This window comes from Nelumbo nucifera, chromosome 1 (assembly GCF_055504915.1).
Source record: "Nelumbo nucifera cultivar China Antique chromosome 1, China Antique-T2T, whole genome shotgun sequence".
Taxonomy (NCBI): domain Eukaryota; kingdom Viridiplantae; phylum Streptophyta; class Magnoliopsida; order Proteales; family Nelumbonaceae; genus Nelumbo; species Nelumbo nucifera.
The window spans coordinates 7484210-7500725 of record NC_142649.1 but is presented as its reverse complement, the minus strand read 5'-3'; the positions used below and the strand labels follow the sequence as shown (position 1 = coordinate 7500725).

Sequence of the window (16516 nt, the reverse complement as noted above, 5' to 3'; positions counted from 1 at the left end):
AACCTGTTTTGTTGATGTAGAACATTGGACCATAGCCAACCACCTCTGCACCAACCATATCCTAAACTACTTGTCCAATGAACTGTACAATGTTTATTCTTCTTACAATTATGCCTATGAAATTTGGAATGCATTGGACACTAAGTATGCTCTAGAAAATGCTGGAAACAAGAAATATGTCATTGCCAACTTCTGGCACTTCACCATGAAAGAAGACATGGACCTGTCTGCCTAAATAGATGAGTTCCAAATTCATTGTCGGTTCTCTTATAGAAAAAACTACCACATATATGAAATGATTTCAAGACCAATATGAAGGATAAGAGGATGGATACTACTTTGGACCAAGTAGTAGTTCGAATTAAGATCGAAAAAAAAAAGAACAGAAAGAAAGATGATGACCAGTTTTCCAAAACCAACCTGGTAGAGGAAAAGACTGCAAAATCCAAAAAGAACTTGAACGTGAAAAATGATCAAAAAATCAAAAAGCAACAAAATAAAGGAAACTGCTATGTATGTGGCAAACCCGGACATTACAAGAAGGACTGTCGGTGCCGAAAGAACTCTAGGAAATCGAAAGTCAATTTGATTGAGGGTGTTATCACAATAATGGTAATTGAGGTAAACTTAGTTGATAAGCCGAAGGAGTGAATACTAGACACTGGTGCTATTAAGCACATATGTGGGGATTGCAATTCCTTCTATGAGTATACAACTCAGTTTGAAGGAGAGAAAGTCTTCATGGGAAATTCACAAACTTCGAAGGTCATCGGCAAAGGAAAGGTGCTCTTGAAACTGACTTTAAGAAAAATCCTAATGCTGAATGATGTGTTGCATGTGCCAGAGATCCGATGAAATTTGGTATCGGGAGCACTCCTCAACAGAGTGGGACCGAAACTCATATTGGAGGATTGCCTATACTAAATATTTCTGATATTGTTATGAATAAAACTGTTTCTTCTTCTGCTTATATTGTTTAATCTTTTGATATTTGGACATTGTAGTGCTTCTTTAGGGGTTTTGAATGTTCCTATTAATTTTACAAATGAAAAATGTCAAATATGTGTAGAAGCAAAATTTACTAAGAAACCTCATAAAAGTGTACAAAGAGAAACTGAACTATTACAACTTATACACAATGATCTAAGAGACCTTAAATGTCATTAAGTTTTCATAAACTACAAAACTGACGTAGAAAATCAGTTAGGAAAGAAAATAAAAAGACTTAGAATAGATAGAGGAACTGATTATGATGGGCAAACCATTAGCAAATTCTTTGAAGAAAATGGAATCATACATAAAACCACAACTCCCTATCAACCTAAATCTAATGGAGTTGTAGAAATACTTAACAGAACACTAAAAAAATGATGAATGGAATGCTAATTAGCTTAAGTGCACCTTTGAATTTGTGGGGGTAAGCAATCCTAAACTACCTAAAAAAATGATGAATGGAATGCTAACGGCTTGTCACTTATATAATAGAATACCACCTAAGAAAAAAGGATAGATTCCCTTTGAACTTTGGCATAACAAAAAACCTAGTCTAAACTACCTAAAAGTTTGGGACTGCCTAGAAAAGGTTGGAATACCCAAACCTAAAAGAAAAAAATTAGGACTGAATACGTATGACTATGTGTTCATTGGGTATGCACAAAACAGTGCAGCTTATCGGTTTCTTGTAATTAAAACAATTGATAATATTGTTGAAAACAACACAATAATAGAATTCCGAGATGCAAAGTTCTTTGAGCACATCTTTCCTTGGAGAAAAGAAACAATAAATAGGGAACCTTTCCAACACCAAATTAAAAACCAAGAACGAGTGCTCAAGGAGACAATACTTCACTTAAGCAAGAACCAAACTTAAGGAGAAGTAAAAGATAAAGAAGAAAAACAAACTTGGGTGACACAATGTTCACATTTCTGATGGACAATAACCCAATAATCTATCAGAAAGTTGTAACTTCATCTGATGCATTACTTTGGAAGGAAATCATAAAAAGTGAAATAGTCTGTAGTCACTAATCACACTTGGGAACTTATAGATCTCTCATCTAAAAATAAGACACTAGATTGTAAGTGGATGGTACAATAGATAAATTCAAGGCCGAATTAATTGGTAATGGGTTCAGACGAAAGAATGATATAGACTTCTTTGACACCTACTCCCAATTGCAAGAATAACAACAATTAGAGTTTTGTTTGCAATATCATCAATTTATAAGTTGGCAGTTCATCAAATGGATGTGAAAACAACTTTTTTAAAAGATGAATTAGAGGAAGAATTTTACATTAAGCAACCTGAATGCTTCACAATGTCAAGACAAGAAAATAAAGTATGTAAGTTAATTAAGTCTCTTTATGGCTTAAAACAAATTCCCAAACAATGGCATGAAAACTTTGATAATGTATTAGTAACTAATGGATATAGCAGAAATGATTCTTATAGATGTATCTATAGCTAATTTGAAAATAATATAGGAGTCATTATCTGTCTATATGTTGATGATATGCTAATAATGGGAATTGATTTAGAAGAAACAAAACAATTTGTATTGTCCAAATTTGATACCAAGGACTTGGGTGAGGTTGATATAATCTTGGGGATTAAAATCCATTATGTAGAAAGTATCCTTAGGAAATTTATTTTCTCCCAATCACATTATGTAGAAAGTATCCTTAGGAAATTTATACACTATGATTGTAAACCAGTTAAAACACCTATTGACCATAATATTCACTTAAGGAAACATGTAGGGGAACCTATTTCACAAAAGGAGTATGCAAGTATAATTAGATCTTAATTTTATTTAATGAATTGTACAAGACCAGATATAGCTATAATTATGGGAAAATTAAGTCACCATACTCCTAATCTCATAAATGAACATTGGAAAAATTTAGTAAGATTAATAAAATATTTAAAAGGAACCATAAACTTTAGTTTACATTACTCAAGTTTTCCTCTACTAATGCGAATTGGATTTCAGATTCAAAGGGTAGTACTTCCACTAGTGGATGTATGTTTAGTCTAGGTGGAGGAGCAGTGTCGTGGAAATTGGTAAAGCAATCATGCAATACAAGTTCAACAAAGGAGGCCGAGTTCATTGCACTAGAATTTGTAGGGTCTGAGGTAGAATGGCTAGGGAACTTGCTGTCAAATATACCACTTTAGCCGCCGTCGGTTCCATCAATATTTCTCCCTTGTGATAGCCAAGCAGCAATAGCTAGAGCCAAGAACCAGACATACAATGGTAAAAGAAGGCACATCCTCTTAAGGCATAACCTGGTAAGACAGTACCTTAACAAAAATACAATCGCTCTGGATTTTGTAAGGTCTGAAAAGAACCTTGCAGATTCGTTAACCAAACCATAAACTTCTAAAGTGGTTTTTGAGGCATTGATAGGAATGGGGCTGAAGGATGTTCCAAAGTCATTAGTGATGGACACCTAATCTATGTGAAAGGAAATCCCTAGAATTAAGTTGAATGGGTAAAAACGAGTCGCTAGATGACTTGGGAAAGCACTATCAATTTGTGTCCTATTTCAGATGCCAAGGTAAGATAGTTATCACTACAGATTGAGGAGGTTGAGCATGAGGCTCTTAATTAGTGAGGAATAGTGTGAGCAGTGCACACTAATAACTGATATAAGTAAGTGTGAAGTGTGGCCACTTCTAAGAGAGATTTAGGGTTGACTCTCTAAAACACTCATAATTCCAAGAAGGGAGCAAGGCCGAAATGTTCTAAAACAAAAAAACCACTAAAGAACAGCTGGTTGGCCGGTTAGCTAGTTACAATAAGGAGGACAAGTTTAAGGATTTTGACTCCACCCGTCCTCTATAACATAGCATGTCATACCTAAGTGTTGATTGAAATCCAAAAGACATCACCATGACTACTTTTCTCACTGCAATGCTCAAACTATTCGATCTTTTTGTAACTTTGAATATTGTGAGGGATTGTTGGAGGGAGATTCAAATTTACAAGAATCTCTCTCTTCCCTCTCTTGTTTTTTGTCTTTTCCTCTTCCCACCCTTGAGTGCATGGGAAGAATCATTGTCCCACATTGCTTGGGAAAGGAGTGAAGTTGAGTATATTTGTAGCTTTGCTCTTATGGGTATGGATCCATAGGAGGAGAGCACTATAGATATTCATGCATGAGAGGGGGGGGGGGGGGGGGGGGGGGGGGGGGGTCGGGGTGCTTTTCACATCTACATGCTGGGTCAGGGCGAGGGTATAGGTGCGTGTGCGTGTACGCGCGATGCATTAAATCATTTTGTTTTAACTGAATTATACATTTTTTTTTAAATGAAGTTTTTCAGTTTTGAATTTAATTTCAAATTAAAATGTTTTCTTTTTGTGTCTCGTCTTCCTCCTTGTGTTTCTTCAAACAGGTTCACTGTTCTGAAGAGTCTCCTATCTGAAAGGACACATCTGTGTCCATTTGGGTCTGAGAACACTCAATAAGAAGAGTACTGGCCGGTCCAGTCTACAAACACCATTTTCGACATTCTTGTTTTCTTTGAGAAATTTGAGCATCAATCTTCTATGGTTCGCGGAGGTTTAGTAAGCGGGTGCACGCCTACCAGTGGCCTGTGGGCTGTTTTATTTTGACAATCGGTTTGCGATTACCTGGCTGCACCATAGGGGGCAAATACAGTTTTAAGGAGAGTGACCAAGTGGCACAACTCAACCCTCCATCTTCCTGTAATTCCCAATTTCGAGCTCCTGCAACAACTTCACACCACTACAACTTCGGTTTGAATAGCGATCACCGATAAGCTCCATCTGCTCTTTTTACTATTATTACAACAGTATTTCATTGAAATCCAGAAAAAAATATTATAATATTAAAAACACCAAAATAACGAATATTCCTATGACTTGATGAGATTCCAATGACATTACGGCGTGGCAGTCGACAATGCGTCCACATCCAATTTCCGATCAGTTTCCTGTAGGGTGGTAGTAAGAAGTGGTCGCAGATTATATTAGCTCACTAAAAGTTGGCTCAAAACCAGAGTCAAGTATTCTGGTCGAAGAAGACGAACTCATTCGGGTCACTTTCTGCCCATTTACGACAAATACCCAAATGCGGAACGAATCCTCTAATTGTGCCGGTCTTATGTGTTGGATCGGTTTTGCGAGAACCAGACATATGGATAGTAACCAAAGTAACCAAAGGTATCAAGCAGCCCCTTGGTGTTTCTATCGTTGCTCTTTGTAGACAAGGCGTAGATTGAGAAATTCTACTCCATTTGCTGAATGAGCTATTTCTTGTAGTGGATGTTTTGAAAATAACTAAATGAAATCCTATACTCAAAGTCATGTTCATTTTGTAGACAACTTATCTTGTGACAAGTGATTACCTGAATCGAGACCAAGGATGATGAATGAAGATGGTTAATGAGAGTTGTTGGGGGAAAGATTCATCTACCAAGGGATTACATCATTATTCAGATTTTGGATTGCATTCGCTCAAAAACTAGCTGCTTAAGAAGTAAACTAAAATGTTCTGGTTCAAAATTTTGATACAAATCAGTCATACGTTTTATGTCGGTGGCTTCCAATATGTGGATGTTTCATGTCAGACCCTAGTTAGGGGGTTAGATGGCCCTTAAGGTCTGAATCAAATTGGAAAAAAAAACCAAAAAAGGAAAAAATAGGCCTCATTATAGGCCGATACACCCCTACCGGTATATCACGCTGTATCGATATTTTGAACCTTGTTTCTAACATCGACTTTCTCAAAAAATTGAAGGTAAAAGATGGTATTGTGGTTGAAACTTGAATTGTTTGAGCTTTATGTGTCTTTTTATGTTTTTTTGGGCAACCAGTTGGGGATTGGTTCAAAATGGGTTGCAGACAAATTACTGATCTAATCACATCATTGGGTTTTGAGAGACCCATTTTATATTCGTGGGTGAAAGAGATGATCTTACAGGGTTTTATATGATCCGTTTTTCAACCAATAGTGCACGTCAATAGAGGCTGAGTACCGACCCATATCGCATACAAGTTCAGTCCATTTTTTGCACTAATCCTACTGGATACGCGCTTCATAGGTTGCTCAATGACCCATTTTGGATGCAAACATTCGGGTCTCTTATATCCGAATTAAAATAATACCAAATAAATTGAAACAAAATCTAATATAAGATTAGATGTCTTATCAAAACAGCATGAAATCCATTTTAGTTAAAATTAAAACTTAATAGCAATTCAGTTTAAGGAATTAAAACTTAACAACAATCAATATAAATAATCTAAGTTATATTAGTACTTAATTTTTATACTTGACCAAGACCAATAATGTTAGAAATTAGGTGAGATGTATTCAGGGTCGGGGACGTGGTATGCAAAAACCCATCCCGTCTTGTCCCATCCCATTGCCATTCCTAAGTCTTGGGGAGTTGGATCAAAAAGCCTATATTTCAATTATATAACCCCAAACACCTCAAGTGATCTATCCATAAGAAGAAAAATCTGTTTGGTTGGTCATGGATGGTCTCGGTTCACAATATACATTGTTGTTCGAACTTCCATTATGATTATGATGATCTTGAACAGGAATGGAGTGGTGAAGTTCTCTCTTGGCTCTTGCTCTTCATCCAAACAAATGTATGGAACTTGTTTTTCTCTTTTGTAGTAGCTTCATCCAATTTTTCTCACCGTTCTCAACCGTGGGTCAAGTGAGCATCTCGCACATGAACAAGGTTTAAAATTTTGCAATGTATCGGCCAATAAGTTGTGTTTCGTTGAAAATCCGATATATGGAACTATGGTTTTTAAAACCAGACCCGATTGGACAACCGGAAACCGGTCACTTGACCTGACCGGTTTTGCTTTTCACCAAAACCAGATTTTTGCCAAAAACCATTGATTTGTTCAACAAACTGTTGACACAGGTGGTTGAACCGTTTGAACTGTTCAATGGTTTTGATTGTTTTTTTTTTTAATTTTTTTTGTTAGAATAAGTTGACCATTTGGTTCAAATAGTCAGACCATTCGACTTGGGAACCGGATCCCTAACTGGTTCGTTGTCTGGGTCAGTTTTAAAAACCTTGCACAGAACATACAAAATCTGTATGTTTTATTTATTTTCGTTAGTATTGGTCCGATAGGGCCCGTATCGGCCGATACAATCCCAATACAATCTGATACGCTGCATGTATCGACCGATACAACTTGAAATTCAAATTCGAATTTAATGACTCTTAATTCAAATTTATTTTCCCTCATCTCTTAATATTAGTAACTTTTCAAATTCAAATTTAATGACTCTTAATTAATTATCACATTTAATAACACGCTGTTAAAGACAAATTGAATAGTGTATTTAAGGCTATGTTCAAATTCAAATATGAATTTGACATGCCACTAATTTGCTACAAGTGTTTATCATATAAATTTGTATTTTAATTCTTAATTAAATTCATTTGTTAGAGGATGACTACCAATAAAAGATAAAATTAATCATTAAAATATATAATAAATATCAATGTTTAATTAGAGAACTGGGTTGGACATCAACCCAGAAAAGGGAGAGGTTCAACCAAGGTCAAATTGTGAAGACATAATATTATATATATTATATACAACATTATAAATTATATATTGGATTCTAATATATTCAAATTATATAATTGTATTCTTTAACATATACTTTTTATTTTAATTTCAATTTTTTATAAGGCACTTATATTGAAAAGTTATCCAAAATAAAAACAAAGGTTACTGTAATAGGACATATGAGCAAAAAGTTATGGCCTTTAGAAGTTTGCATTAATGTGCTAAAACAATTTAAAAAATCAGTTGTTTTTTTCTAAAACTAGGACTAATTCACTAGTTTTTGATTTTGACTAGTTGGATTGGCAATTTTGGCAAATTTTTAACCTAATCTAGTCATGGTCCAAACAGTCCAATAGGCCAATTGGTCCTATTTTTTTTAAATGGTAAATATTAATACAAATTATATTGATTCTTTAAATACTATGGTATGTATGCATACACAAACATTTTAATTCTTTCGTCATTTTTCAACAGTTTCCAATTATCTCTCATTATTTCACACTTTATATAAATCATTAAAATGTGGATATTTATGTTTAAATAGTTTATTTATAGTGATATAAAACTCATATTTATTGTAATTAACATATTTTTTTTAGGATTTAAATGAGTTTCTTAGTATATTCATGTGCATCTTAACTTTTTGTCCATATCCATGCGTATCTTAAGTGTATTTCGATACGTCATTTAAAATTATCTCTCCGATACACATTATGTTTCTGATACTATAAACCTTACACATGAAGCACCATTGCACTACCCCCATCCGCTTCTCTCAACCAAGTATGGTTACGTTTCCAATACTTTAAACCTTACACATGAAGCACCATTGCACTGCCCCCATCCGTTTCTATCAACTAGGTATGGTTTAACTATTAACAATACTTTGTACAATGTCTGGTTTGAATTTTTTGTGATTTCCGTGATTATTTACTAGTGTTTTCCATGATTAACATGTTATTAGTTTGAATTTTAATTCATAATCAACTGTATACATCATTTCTACATGTTATACGTGAGGAATTCATCGGCTTCGCAAGGCCCTTATCGGAAATATCTACCCATAAAATAAAGTATATAGTAAGGAGATATTTTCAATGCAATGGAAGGCTGTAAAAGCTGTTTAAACGGTTTTCGGAATTGACTGAAGCCGACCCTTTGACTATGAACCGTTTCACTCAATAGTCAATACATTGTGATGTGTACCAATCCACAATCCAGAACATATTTGATACACCGTTTTACAATATCATTGACAGTCGTTGTTAATGGTTCATTAACCCCTTTTTGAATCTAAAATTGATTGGACAAAGCATTTGGTGAAATGAAGGATGAAATGCACAAACGAGAGAAATAATATATATATATATATATATATATATTAGATTAAAGTTAGGGCAGGGAGGCCCAAGTAACCAACTAACATCAACCAAGTAGTACAGATACATAATAATATAATTGAAGTACAACATCATAACTTGCTTATTCCATCAATGATACTTGTTCAACAAGATATTCTCACCCCCACCGAGAAGCTCTATGATTCAAACCACATTAATTACAGAATATTAACAATCCTCTCAAATGAAAAACACATCCTCGCTCATCCTTATTGGGCAGCTAGGGTTACTACGGAGTACGCAAGGAAAGAGCGTGTCCAAAGGATGCTTTCATTTATTTATTTATTTTTCTAAGACTCGAATATGGAAACCATTTGGAAATGACAAAGAAGGCGTTCGGACTATTTCTCCTCCCTCGACTATCCTCCACCTAACAAAGCCAAATTTTATAGCGTAACTCAGGTAATTAAGAGCGGTTTGTGTTTCCAACTGCTGTTGATCAGGACGGTTGGACCATTTGCTCCGAGTTATTCAAGTAATCGGTTCTGTTTTATTTTAAACTTGATTCCTAGTAAAAAATTATTGAATTAGTGAATAACCTGTTGATTTGGACAGTTGAATCATTAACCCGTTCAATGGTTTTTGGCCATTTTTACTTTAATGAATTTTTAAATTTTTTTGTCAGAATGGGCCATTTGTTTAAACTGGATGGTTGAACCATCGACCCAAAAATCAATGACTAGAATGGTTCTGATTCCGAATGGATTTTTAAAACATTGCTTGAGACAGTATTCTTGTTTAAGGCAAGAAGAAATACCTATGTTTAGTGACCAGGGAATGTAGAAAGACTGCCATTACCACCTTACTGTACTCTGCTCCGACACACGATCTCTTGCCTCCCCCAAAAGCTATAAAATTCTTTGAAGTGTTTTGTGCAAGGCCCTATGTATGAGAAATTAAAATTTTGAGGATAGAGGAAGAAGAACAAGTTGAGGATGATGCCATTGACTTTATAACAATATCGATCTACTATGTATCACAAAGACAAACCTTCCATCTCCATGGGTTGAAGGCAAGGGGATCTCCATACTTGCTTGGATTCAAATGCAGAGTAAAAGGACAAACCATAATTGTCCATCCTGCTGGAATAGTATAACCTACATACCAAGGATTTACCAATACATTAATATTTGAATCTAAAACTATGACTTGGTAGTGGAAATAGTAATTATGTATTCAATAACCAATCAAATTAAGTATTTGGGTCCCATTTGTTTTTATAAGAATAGGGGCCTGGAATTAGAATCGGAATGGGTTATTCTTATTCCAATTGTTTGGTTGAATGGAATTAGAACCTCATTCCCATTCCTGGTGGAATGGCATTCCCCCGTACCCCCTTTCTTGAGAATGAATTCATATTTCAACTGTCTTAATTCTGGTCTATTCCAATTCTTGTCTGAACCAAATAAGACTATGGGAATAAATTAACGATTCTGATTCAGATTATAAAGGATTTCGATTCCAATTCCAACTGCAATCAAATGGACCTTGGTTCTTTAAGAATCTCTTGTATCTTACACACATACTCATTTTTGGATCTGACCTAATTAATTAAATGTCAATTGAATAAACTTGGGAATGGTTTGATTTTCTTGGTTAATTTAGACGCTATTGCAATTAAGGGTGTCAATGGACCGGTTTTGGATTGGGCCCCATCTAGTCTAAAATCAATTTGAACAGATTGGACAGACCAACAAGACATCTTAGATTGGACCAATCCGATCCAAAATATTTATTAGATTGGGTTGGACCTGGTCCGTTCGTAACAAATTTATATTGGATTGGGTTGGATTAAGCCAATATCTGATCCATTGATATGAGATAAGAATATATGTGTCAGTGGACCGGATTTGGGTTGAAACCAATCTAAATCAAAATGAATTTGAACAGATTGGATGGTCTACACATTGAATTAGACCAGTCCAAATTGGTCTAAAACATTCATTGGATTAAATTGGACCCGATCCATTTATAATAGACTCACATTGAACCTAATCGGATTGAAACAAATCCAATCCAATTAACACCCCTAACTGCAATATTCTAACAAAAGAAAAAGAAAGATCTACTGTAATAATCATGAGTACCATTTATTTGGATGTCTTTAAGAGCTCTTCTGAATATCCCTGTGACGATATTCGCCAACCTAAGTACTTCATGGATAACCTGTAATTTCAATAAATAGATGGATAAATTTATTATGACACCTGCAGTTAGCTAACACCCGTTTAATTAATGCATGGGTTTTGTTAGATGAAATTAATAATGAAGGAATCATATAACATTCCAAAACTTTTCATGTTGACAAAAATATACCAATTTATTTGGCCCTAATTGGTAATTAATAGATTTCTTCTCAAATTTGAAAATTAATTTTTTGATAAGTAAAATATTAAAAATTAATTAGGCTTAAACAAACATTAGGCACAAAATAACCATGTCTTTTTCCCAATAATTGATGACAAATTAAGAGAAGTATGCATAAAAAGTATTTGACCCTAAACTAAAACATGAAGTCATATATAATGACATAAAGTTTATATTTAATAAATTCTATATTTTATATTTATATAAATTTATTACAAATGCAATCAGATTGGATTCAGATGTAGCTGGATCTGACCAGATTCATAGCCGATTACAAACCAAAAGATATGTTCTTTTTTTTTATTAGTTGTGCATATTTATCAATTTTTATGCATTTATTATATGAGCCAGTGGAATGATGGACCCAACCATTTTTTATAAGCAATATACATTAGTGCTAGCTATTTAATCATTTCTTTGAATTGATTGTTTTGGTATATGTAAATAGTTTATATTTCTTTATAGACCTATCTATATATCTTTTCATAGAGTATTAGATTTAATTTAAAATTTAATTTGGAGAGAATTAATAATATTATAGAATATGTTTTGGTTAGGAATGAGCTATCCAACTGATATGGGCACATGTGGCAAGGCCTAGGATGATGGCGCCATGTGGCACTGGCTGGATGCAATTCTGGCCGCCCATCGCCAACCACTTTTAACCACTCCTAAGGTAAGGTCAAGTATAAATAGGGGTCTCCCTCTCCTGGTAAAGCCATATTACTCTCTAGCTCTCTTGTTCTTGAGTGACCTCGTCTGAGCTCTCACCTCAGACTTTGTCCAACCCCTCTTATACACTTGATTAATTTGACCGTCAGAATCTCCACCCCTAGAATAACACGTAGAGTCTCTGACGTGTGGCTTTTTATTCTCAGGTTTGATACTTCGGCCTCGACCACAAATAGCAAATTTACCTTATTGCCCTCGGCCCATCCTTGACAATTGGACCAACCAAATTAATTGATTTATTTACTTTTAACATTATTAGACATATAATAATAAACTGCACATTGTCTCATACTAAATTATATAAAGTAATAATTGATAGACATTTGGATCGATTCAATTATTGATGACAATTTATCAATGCCCAAAGTAGGTGACGCTTTAATAGCTGGACAACTATATAAAGAAAAGAAAAGATGGATGCAGTAAGCTTTTCCTCACCATTAATGTGAAAGTCATTGACCTATATTTTTCCCAAGTGATTGCAGAATCCATATTTCGTCTTCTTCTCAGAATTGCCTCGTGCTCCTCCTGATTAAGAAGACCAAGAAATATTGTTTAAATTAAATACATATATAGCTATGGTTTTTAAAACCAGATCGGACCGAAAACTTTGAAAAACGGTCAGGTGATGGTTCCATTTTGTCTCAGAATATTTTATTAAAAACCGTTGATTTGGTCAGAAAATCACTGGCCCAGGCAGTCAAACCGTTCAAACTGTTTGAACTGTTTGAATTGTCCAATGATTTTGACTATTTTTTTTTCTTTTTTGTCAGAACGAGCCATCTGTTCAGTTTGAATGGTCGGACTGCAACCTAGGAACCAGACCCTTGTTGGGTTCATTGTTCGATTCGATTTTAAAAACCTTATACATAACTAATGAAAGGCAGATATATAGGTTGTTAATAAATTAAAGTAGGAGCATGCACCAACCGTTAATTCATTGAGCACTGCAGGGTTGTCGGTAAGAAATTTAATAGCCAAAATGAGTGCCATGGAAGTGGTCTCGAAGGTGGCAAATATAAGTGCAAATATGAGCTGAACAGAAGCTTCCTCGGTAAAGAAGGTCCCTTCTTTCTCCATTTCTTGGATGACATGATCAAGGAAATCATCACTACTCTTCTTAGATATCGATGAAGCTCGTCTCTCTTTTAACATATCCCTCAGCATTTTTATAACACTCTTCCTTGCCTGAACAAGAAATATATAAGAGGAGCTAGCCATGAATGATCAACTGCGGCCGACCGGCCATTAATTAATATAATTAGACTACTACTCTCTGTAAATAAGCAGCAGCAATATATATATATATATATATATATATATATATATATATATATATTTGACTGCGGACTTGGTTGAATCATAGCTAATCAACTTCTTGGCACCCAACTCAAATGCCATCTGCACATGCACAAGATGAATGAATTGTAATCACGTTGAAGCTAGCGCCTCTAGATCAATTGGGCTCTCAAGCCATATGAAATCATGGTTTTCAAAATTGGACTGGATTGGACGGTTAGACTGGAAAAACAGAAAATCAGTTAGATGATCGGTTTGATTTTTCATTAAAACTAGATTTTGTTAAAAAAACATTGATTTGATTAATAAATGGCTGACTTGGGCAGTTGAATCGTTCAACTGTTTTGATCTTTTTTTATTTTTTGTCAGAACAAGCCAATCATTCCGTTCAAACAATCTACCATTCAACCCGGAAACCGGACCTCTGACCGGTTTGTTATGCAGATAGATTTTAAAAATCTTGTATTAAATAGAAATATTGCATTAATTAATGAACTGAAATTTACATTATATATAGAGAGAAAGAGAGAGATCTTTCCAAAGTTTTCAATAAACACGTCACATTCATTTGACTTTGGACTGCAAAATTTAATCAAATACAATGAACACTCTATTCTCTTCCCACCGCCCTTTCACCCTCACCGGCACACAGCACGCGCGGATAACCGCCGTTGGAGCAACCCTTGCATCCCCTCTCTCTTCTTTTCTCCTCCCTCGACTGTCGGAGATGGGGATGCAAGGGTTGCAGCGGCGGTGGTTGTAGAGTTGTTTTCGACAGCGGTGAGATTCTGGCTGTGTGCCAGTGCTGAGGGGGGGTGGGACTTGGGAGAGAGGAGAAGAGAAAATAGAGGGAAAGAATATAAAATAAAAGAGGGAATGAAGCGATTTAATTGATTTTGATAGGGGATGGCGGTCTGCACACCATCAGTTTCAAAAGAAAAGAAAAAAAAAAAAAAAAAAAGAGAGAGAGAGGGGAGTGTGGCGTGTTCGACGGCTCTAGTTATATCTAATATTAAAATAGAGATAGATGTGAGAAAAGAGAATGCGTACGTACATTCTGAGTCGCCATTCTCACTTCAATGGTTTCCATTCTGGACCAGGAGAGTAGTGTTTGACGCACCATTTGTTCTACATCAAGGATCGTCGTCCCTTTAAGGCTTTCCACACCAAAGTCATTCATAACGATGCTCTTAACGTGCCTGTGGACAGTGTTTGATGAAACTTGTTGCCCAATAAGCTCCATGAAGGAATCCATATACCATAATTCAACCAATTTTCCCTCTTGTTGTAAGATGTAATGGTTGAACTCTGGGTCTGTCGATATTACAACTCGCTGACCCAGCAAACTAGTTTTGAACAATGGCCCGTATCTGTAAATTAAAAGAATCATGCATTATCAGAAAATCAAATGAGTGACGACGACTCTGCAACTTTCATTCATGCATATATATCAACAAACACACGCATATATATATAGAGAGAGAGAGAGAGAGATTGGAATACCGTTGCATTCGTTTCTCAATGAAAGGTGGAATACCAAAGGAGTTGTAGGATGTGAAAAACTGAAGGTTCTCCCCAAGTAGTGGCAGCCCCATGGAACCTGGAGGGAGTCTTCCATTGCATTTGGGGTTTCTCCATCTATATATCCAATGTGTAATGTAACGGTATTCCAACTGACCACATCTTTTATCCAAATTAAACTCCTCTCGACAACTTAAAGAATGCAGGGAATACACTTACAAACAACGGGATGGTACCTTTAAAATACGTGAACTTTAACATCGATTCAACTTGTTTTCAGGTCATTTATAAAATAGCATACTATTTATGGAAAAATCTATCTTACGGTAAAGATATGATATGGAAAGAGTTTTCAGGGTCACTTGGCGGCCTAGGATGGTCACGCTCCCCATGTAAGGATTCAATCTCCACCGTCCAAGCTCACCTACCTCCAAGCAGTTCCAAGTAAAAATATGAGGCGACCTCCCTCCATGTAAAAATTGAATACTTGAGCTCTCCCACTAACCTTTGAGATCTATTGCTCTCTACTGACCTCATCTGGGTGCTTGCACCTCAAACCTCGTCCATTCCATACCTCGGCACTACTTGACCGTTGGAGTCCCCGCCTCGGGTCTTCACCCAAGGCCTCCTTTCTTATTGCAAAACTGACCCCTTGGTTCTCAGCTACCTTGGATGCTAGACATTACGGACTTCGGATCTTCACCACCTCGGTCATTAGTCCTCGGCCATCTCAGGCTTCAAACCTCGGGTGCCTTAGTCTTATTCGGGCTTTGGAGCGAATTGATAGTATTGTCCTCGGTCAATCCAAACATCAAAATGCATTTTCACCATTTCTCTTAAACTCATCATAACTTTTCGAAACATCACAGAACCTTATGTCCATGACTTTTTGTTTTCCAAAACCCACTATCCGTTAGAGTTAGAGCACCCTTAGTATTCATTTAGGAAGATGTCCATGTCAGCATAAATGCAATTTTTATAATCAATTGCACATTTAATCTTATAGAGCCACGTGTCCTCTTCTTGACCAAAACACATTATCAGTTAGAACATCGTTAGTGTTCATTGACATAAGATCTCCATGTCAACATAATTGCAATTTTTATGACCAACTGCCCCTAAATGGCATGTCAGCCTTATTAAGCATATTTTTATGCCAGCCTAATTTTTATTAAATACACCCTTGTTCTGACATATGATAAAAGTGCACATCGGATCTTACAGAGCCACGTGTCCTCTTTTTGACCATAGATCTTTTTTATCTCGGTTCTAGTTGCATTTGAAATTAAAAAGGATAAAATGGCAGTCGTGCTATGCAAGTAGGTATGAAGCATGAGATATACTTTTGTTGTTTTTTTATCGAAGTTTTGCTTTATTTTACATTTACAACAGAACAAAGAAAAAAGGATAAAATAGTAACTTAGCAACATCTGTTAGTCTATTTAATGTCAACTTATTCACATGGGGTTCCTTGACATTTTGAAAAATTATGGTGAGTTTAAGAGAAGGGGTTTTTATAATTCAATCCACCTCAAAAATTTGACTCCCACCATTAGACCTATTCATGGGCCGGCCCGGCCCCCGGACGGGCTTGGACATTCTTATAGGCCCGCGGGCTTA

The 16516-nt window shown here is 35.6% G+C and overlaps 1 protein-coding gene across 1 annotated transcript; it reads right to left on the bottom strand.

Moving 5' to 3' along the window:
• Positions 1–8983: 8983 nt before the first annotated feature.
• Positions 8984–15153, bottom strand: LOC104587026 (cytochrome P450 87A3-like). The gene is made up of 8 exons (XM_088896635.1): positions 14879–15153; positions 14430–14745; positions 13007–13264; positions 12515–12604; positions 11065–11143; positions 9968–10074; positions 9735–9859; positions 8984–9347 (listed from the first exon to the last, which is right to left on the bottom strand). Exons 1-8 carry the CDS (start codon positions 14968–14970, stop codon positions 9260–9262), a joined length of 1155 nt encoding a protein of 384 aa, XP_088752761.1. The 5' UTR covers positions 14971–15153; the 3' UTR covers positions 8984–9259.
• Between the last annotated feature and the right edge of the window lie 1363 nt (positions 15154–16516).

What these genes read in the sequence shown, in the direction of transcription:
- LOC104587026 (XM_088896635.1), bottom strand. Translation starts at nt 14,970, where the DNA reads ATGGGGCTGCCACTACTTGGGGAGAACCTTCAGTTTTTCACATCCTAC. An exon ending in ATTGAGAAACGAATGCAACG is followed by an intron (nt 14,746 to 14,878) that starts GTATTCCAATCT and finishes TTTAATTTACAG; the next exon opens with ATACGGGCCATTGTTCAAAA. An exon ending in TGAGAATGGCGACTCAGAAT is followed by an intron (nt 13,265 to 14,429) that starts GTACGTACGCAT and finishes TTTCTTGTTCAG; the next exon opens with GCAAGGAAGAGTGTTATAAA.